Consider the following 7,330-nt stretch of genomic DNA (forward strand, 5'->3'; position numbering starts at 1 on the left):
CATTACATCAACTCCTTTTAAAGTGAATCTTAACTTTACTTTGTACCACAGAGGGAAACGGGAAATTATTCACACTCAAGTTTCTCTGTAATCATCCTGCAGCCTTAGACCTTTGGATGTGGAATTCATGAGGCGTCTCAGCAAAGTGGTCAACATCGTCCCGGTCATCGCCAAGGCCGACACACTGACCCTGGAGGAGAGGGACAGCTTTAAACAGACGGTGAGAAATGTTTGAATGTGCTTAGATGTTTTCTGCCTTTTCACCTGCATCACATATGAGAAAATAAAGATGCAACCATGTGTGCAGTCTCTTTCGGATGGAAAACTTGTGCTCACTGATGATTAAAATCTCAGCTGATATTTAATAGCTTGTCCATAATATATTGTGAAACTTTATCAGGTCTAACTTTGTGTTTTTCTCTCTTGCTGTGTGTAGATCAGGGAAGAACTGCGAGCCAACGGGATCGACGTCTATCCGCAGAAAGAGTTTGATGAAGATGCAGAGGACAGAATGATCAACGACAAAATCAGGGTAAGTTTAAATTCAGATGGATAAAGCTTACCTGAAACATGTTGGCTGATACTGTCTGTTTTTATGCGGGGAAAAAAACTACATACAAACCTTGACCAGAATAAAAAAGTGAATCGGAGTGTGTTCTGGCCCAAATCAGGAGATGATCCCTTTTGCTGTGGTGGGCAGTGACCAGGAGTACCAGGTGAATGGGAAGAGGCTTCTGGGAAGAAAAACAAAATGGGGTACCATTGAAGGTAATAGAACACGAGTCCTTCTCGGTACACACAGGATTTTTGATTTTTTAACCTCTTGCAGGATATGTATATAAAAGAGGAAAAAAGATGAGAAAAAAAATAACAAGTACACAGATTAGAAACAAATCTTTTTTCTTTGAAGAACATCTTGATTTTTGTTACTTGACGTATTACTCAATATCTACTTGACATCAAGTAAGTCTGATTCAGTAGTGGAGTGTAGCAATGTATTTCCCCATTTTTGCAAATATCAGCAATCAACCCAAAATTATGCATTAGCGTTAAAATTATGGGGATTTGCTGATTTCTGTGTGAATTTCTTCGTTTGTGGAAATGCGAATAACTGAGGGGACTTTCTTGACCAGTCTTGGATGCACGTCCTTGATGATCACACTGGAAGTGTTGATTTAATTTCCCTTTTGTCAAAGAAATTTGACACTCCAAGGCAACCGGACCCACCATACTGTTTGGCTAATCTTCCCACGGAGAAAAAAACCCCAAACATGTTAGTTAAAGAATTAACACTTTTGTTTGATTGGACCAGTTTACCCCACTCACGTGTCACAACAGCTATTTTATTGAAATAAATAGCATAGCGACTCACATTCTTCTTAATCACTTACCACAGCGCTCACCAATGTGGTGAAGCTGGTCTACAGTCTTTCTGAAGTATTTTAAACTGTGGATAATAACATATTGCAGCTTTTACATGTGGCTGAGCGGTCTAGCCATTTGTTGCACAGATACTACAGACAGTTTACATGGGTTTCTCTGAAAAGGAAAACAAGAGACTTTCCTCCTTCTTAAGATAATGTGAACAAAGAACAGCAGTAAAGTTATTGCAAACAAGTGCACTTGTAATTTGGTGTGTGGTTGTTTTACATTTTTTGTCTGACATTGTCAAAGAATTTAGATGCGAGTGTGTCCTGTGCTGGCATTTTCCCACATTTAAATGAAGCTCTTTTCATGGGTTTTGGGGAATATTTTCTGATTTACACATGTTTTTTTTACATTACTTGGTTCACAGAAACATTTCATCTGGTTCTCAAATACAGCCTAGTACATTAAAATGTGCAGATGCTGATCAGAGGCATGTTAGAAATACAAGTTGCTTTGTGAATAGGATGCAAGTCACAAGCTACAGTATAGGCAGAAATATATATAAATTGAAGAGAAAGTATTTGTCACATTCATATTGGATTAAAGGGAAATATTTTTAATTTTGAAGTGAGTGTTCGTTAAAAAGTTCTAAGAGGATAATTGGTGTCTTGATATAGTGTAAATCCAGGTTAGCTGAAGGCTAAAGCTAACAACTTCCCCCTCAAAAACAACATAGTTGTTTATATTAAAGCAATTTTAAAAACTTTTGAGCTACTGTCATGTCTGCACTGGATGGTGATTTAAAAAAAACCCTGTAATTTTTACACAGGAAGTAGAGGAAGGAGGTGATATTCCTGTGTGAAATGTACAGAGATCTAAATATGTAAACAATTTCTGGTCAGAGTAATCAGTTTATGCTGAAAGTTATTTATTTTTCCCTCTAAGAAATACTCTGTTGAAAAGAAGTTTAATGTCTGACATTCAGCCTTTCCCACAAACTCTTCAAGAGTTTCAATCGTAAAACCGATTGATTGTAGTTTGCTTAAGGAATAATAATCAAGATATTCTTTTTAAACTCGCCATTATCATCTATTCATCTTGAGAAAGTTTACATTAACACAATTTGGTTTAAACACAGATTTTAGTAGTGGGATAAAAACCTGTTAATAAACTTAGAAAAGCTTAAGGTGGTGTTAAGATCAGTGTAACTGCACCAAAGTGTGTTTTTAAGCCAAAACACTCTAATTAGAATTATATTTCACTTATTTATTTCTTTAGAAAGCCAAATGTAAATTATAAAATAAAGACGTTTAATGGCCAGAGGTGCATTTTCTTTTAGATTCTGTGTGAATAACTGTTTAATATAAACATAATTTCAGCAAATGTCCTTAAATTAGTGTTCACTGTAATTGCTATAAAATGTTTGAGACTAAACATTTACTCCAGGCAAGGTATGAACTTACTCTAACCTTTTAACATAACCTCACTTAAAAAATCCTGAACAATTCTTTTAAGATTTTTCATGCTGGAAACAAGCGCCTCCCTTTTTGAGTAAAGACATTTCTGACAAATTAATTACATTTTAGAATCTCTCACCACTTCAAGGAAGCTGAAGGGAGGCAGATAAAGCAATAGCTGAAACCTGTGGGAGAGATGAAGCTACTGTAGATTTCAGAAAGATTTGGTAGTTGAAGCCTTCATATATCATTCAAAAGGGAGAAATTGTTTATATTATTGAAGTTTAAATGTGGGAGATTAAAGCAGGACTAGAGCAGCACAGATGCCAGCCAAGTTAGCGTTGCACATTCCCCTGATGCCTCTAATCAGAGCTCACAGGCCGAGCAGTTCCTCCCCTCTCCTCCTTTGAAAGCAAATTTAATTTCCTGCTCAGTATTTCAAAGCTTTCCATAAATGGCGCACTCCTTTTATTTCATTTTCAACCTCTGACACAATCTCTAATTCCAACATGTGTTAGCCCTAAAGGGAGGCACTAGTGACTTGTCATGGAGAGTTTGTTAAAGCGTCTCATTTTAAAGTTCTCCAGTGTGGAGGAGACACTGGAGACACGTTATTAAACGCTCTCCATTGAGGAGTATGTTATCTTGGTTTAAGAAAATTGCTGGAGATTTCAGGGTAGCAGTGTTTTTCCTCCATTTGCTTGTGACCAACACTGCCATCTTGTGGTGTTTTAGGGATTTTTAACATTCAGAATTGTTTCAATCATTTATCACAATTTTTTTTTATCTCTCTTTGCAGTTGAGAACATTGCACATTGTGAGTTTGCTTACCTGCGAGATCTACTCATCAGGTGGGAATCCACGTCAGCTACTATTTTCTTTTCATGACTTTTCATAAAGGTTTAAATGAAATTGAGCTCAGGACTGAGTCTCCTGCCAGGTCAGAAACACTCAGGCGTTTTGTGGGCTGTGGTAATTGTAGGTACTCTGCTGAATCAATAAAGCTTTACTTCCAGCAAGAATCAATAGAAATGAAATTTTTTTAAATGTTTCAAGTGCCTGCTAATATAATGCTACATCTCAGGATTTGTTCATGAATTAGTTTTCTTGAGTTGTTGCCTGCATCAATTAGGTAAGTGAAAGAGCAGGTACAGTCTCAGTGGGGCTTTAAATAATATAGTTTAACTGTTTTTCTTTTTCAGTTTGATTTTTGTGCAACAAACAACTTGAATGAATGTAAAAAAAACTACAAATTTGTGCATGAATTAGAATTTCTCTTGGGTTTTCTTAAAGCCACACAGGGTCAAAATCGTTTGCACAGGCTCAAACTTATGCATAAACAAAAACAAATATTTTGTATAGTTTCCTTTGCAAGTTGCATAATGACTGTGAGTTTTGTTTTCACCAACAAGCTTTCGACATAATTCTGGCTGAATAGTTACCGAGTTAGTTTGTTTAAATTGACTGGCTGCCTTTGAAGCGCAGCTCAAACATAAAGGCTAACATTGAGGCCATTTCAGAAGCCTAAGACTGGGCTGATTGATTCATTCATTAAATACCAGTTTTGACATTAGTGTGATCCTTTTCTTGTTGGAACACTGAACCTTGTCCAAGTTTTATTCGTCTGACCCAAACGCTGATGGAAGGTAATTGATCAGGCATGTTTAGGAACAATCCAGGAATGTCATTGTGAAACCTAGCATAAACTGGAAAGTGCTGGAAAGCGACCACTGTCCACAGTATAACAATTTAAAGCTCAGGACCGACTGAGAGGCTGCTGACAAGAAGAGGTTTCTTTTAAAGCCGGGCATAAACAAAATCAGTCAAGCACAACTAAAATGGACAAATCAAATCCCAATTGGAGAAATGTTTTTTCTGTCAGATGTTTGGTCACAGCATGTATGTTTGAAGGATTTGAGAGTGGTAGAGGTGCATTGCACATAGATGATGGAATAATGGAGGATGATGTCCAGATTTTTCATTTTCACTTCAAAACAACAGCTAGATGATTTAAATTCGAACAGCGTTGCCTAAAAACTTGATCTCTGTGATTTAAATGGGTGCAACAACTCTCATAACAGTTGTTGTTTTAATATACATATGAAATTATGCCAGAATGTTATCTCCAATCAATTCAGATTATGCAAATTGTTAAAATGATTGAAAGTGCTGTTGTTTTATTTACCCAAGAAACACTCAGGCGTTTTGTGTAGGAAAAGAAATGAGCAGTTCAAAAGTGTTAAAAGCCGAATATGACCTTCATACCCAGGATGCGTGTGTAAACACATCAGAACTGTAGCTGGAGAACAAAATTTTGTCTAATAAAAACAAAGACTTTCACCTGCTAAGATAATCCCTACTCATCCGCAGGACTCACATGCAGAACATCAAGGACATCACAGGGAGCATCCACTACGAGACGTACCGCGTCCGTCGGCTAAACGAATCCAACGGCCATGTCATCTCTCAGACATCTGACCATATGGCGGTTCAACCAAAGGCCAACGGTCAGCTGGAGGAGCAGCCCGGTGCCCTGCAGGCCAATGGGGTGGCTGCTCAACATGAAGCCCTGTCCCATGAGATGTAGAGGTCAACTGTGGCACCGGTTTATGATATCAGGCACAATCCATACACTCAGACATGCTTTGTTTACATGAACAAGCCCAAATCTATACAGAACACACATACACACTGATGCTGTGAAGAGCATTCTAAGCACACAGATGGACAAGATACATTTTTCTTTCTTTTTTTTTTTCTTTCCTCTATAATTACATTTCCGAGTAAAAATCCTTGCTGCAATACATGGCGATGTAAAACAGTTAAAACTAAAAGTTTCAGTTCATGGAGCGACTAAAGGAAAATCTCCTTCCAGGGAGCCGATACCCTCAGTCAAACCCTGACAGAAAGCCATCCGATCAGTTGAAAACAGCATCATTTTAAATGAAGTACAACATATGACGATTCTGGCCGCGCTCTGAGCTAGAAATATTTCCGTGCCACTTGCCTGGTCTGTTTTGTGCTGTGGTGTGGTGTATAGTAATGTATCGTTACTGAGGTTAAATAGGACTAGGGTTAGGTTAGGTTTACATTGTTATGGGTAAAGATATAGTCGACACCTCTGCACTGTGAAACAAATCCGAAATGCAACAGTAGTGTGGAGCAGCTCCTTGTGTTGTTAGGATGTTCCAAATCCCTTTATTGCCAAACCAGACTGTCTTTGTCAATACATTTCCGATAGTATTGTGTTATCAGCTGTGTTACATTTTCCATCGCTTGTTTACTGTTGTATTTTTATGGCTTATGTTAATGTTCTAATATTAATTGTATAAGATAAGGTTTGTCCAATGCAGTTGTTTTGTTCATTCTTCTGACCGTAAACCAAATACATTTGTTTTTGTTCTAAAGAGAAGCACATACAGCATATAGAGCTGAATTATGAGTAGCTATTTAATTGTTGTTTAACGTAGTACGTATAATTCAACTTTAACTCCTGAAGTTTGTAACAGGCCATAAATGATAGTTGATGATAACTTTAGGTTTAAAATGTTGTCATGGTTTTTCCTATAGCATGTTTTATCATATTTGTGAGACTGTACTGTGTCGATTATGAAATTATTTTGGCAAGAGGAAACATTCCTACCAATTCATGACACTTTCATTCAGGATTTCTGTTACATTTGTGTGTGGAAAGAAATGTGCCTATGAAATTTTAAAATAAAACATGCAAATAATTTGATGCAAATACATTTCAACAGCAGCTAAAATGTAATATTTTTGATGACTTTTATTCTCAAGGAATGTTTTCTAGGCCCAATTTACCTGCCATTCTCAGTCAACTTTGCAAGCCTGAGCAGAACTATTTTCCCTAGCAAATGCAAACAGAACTATTGTATCTTAAGGAAAAGTAACTAAATTACTCTTTGTTTACTGTTGTATAGTTCCTGTGTAATTTGTCATGCTATTTCAGATTAAGGTTTTATCTTTGATATGCTATCTCAAAGAATAAAGATTGATATTTTTACTGTTGATTTGTGTAAAAAGTGTAGAAATGAAAATAACATATAGCCTACTGCGTCTCTATGTTGAATTCCCCATCATCCATATGTTCAATTATTTCCTCTGTAGTGGATATTTATAAATTTAAATATCTCTCACCCCCTTATCATTACTGAGCTACCTCCTTTTATTCCAAAAATTAGAAATAACAACTTGCTTGGGTGTAGAAACGCATTAGCAATGCAGTATAGCGTCTCTTTAATCCAATTTATAATCGCATACTGATGTGGGGTCATCTGCATCATCTAAATTACAATACAATGAAATATTACATATTTGAAGAATTGTGGTGCAGTTTGTTGCATTGCAGGGAGAATGTCCTTGGTTTGAATCCTGGCCTGGAGTCCAACAACATGACCGTTGGGGTTAAATGTGTGCGTTTATGTTCCTTTTATTTCTAAAGCCTGCTTTAGTCTATGTTTGGGGTTCCTGATCAGTAGGAACAT

At 36.9% G+C, this 7,330-nt stretch overlaps 1 protein-coding gene across 6 annotated transcripts in view; it reads left to right on the forward strand.

Annotated features, from left to right (window-relative positions):
• Positions 1 to 6,856, forward strand: part of septin9b (septin 9b) — an 81,569-nt gene extending 74,713 nt beyond the window's left edge. For all 6 annotated transcript variants that reach the window (XM_032563088.1, XM_032563087.1, XM_032563086.1 and 3 more), the window contains 5 exons: positions 103 to 220; positions 437 to 532; positions 672 to 768; positions 3,625 to 3,676; positions 5,196 to 6,856. In XM_032563088.1, coding sequence (XP_032418979.1) covers positions 103 to 220; positions 437 to 532; positions 672 to 768; positions 3,625 to 3,676; positions 5,196 to 5,412 — 580 coding nt within the window. In that variant the 3' untranslated portion in view covers positions 5,413 to 6,856. The remainder of the gene's footprint in view (positions 1 to 102; positions 221 to 436; positions 533 to 671; positions 769 to 3,624; positions 3,677 to 5,195) is intronic.
• The last annotated feature ends 474 nt before the right edge of the window (positions 6,857 to 7,330 follow it).

Source organism: Xiphophorus hellerii, chromosome 5, assembly GCF_003331165.1.
Source record: "Xiphophorus hellerii strain 12219 chromosome 5, Xiphophorus_hellerii-4.1, whole genome shotgun sequence".
Classification (NCBI taxonomy): Eukaryota; Metazoa; Chordata; class Actinopteri; order Cyprinodontiformes; family Poeciliidae; genus Xiphophorus; species Xiphophorus hellerii.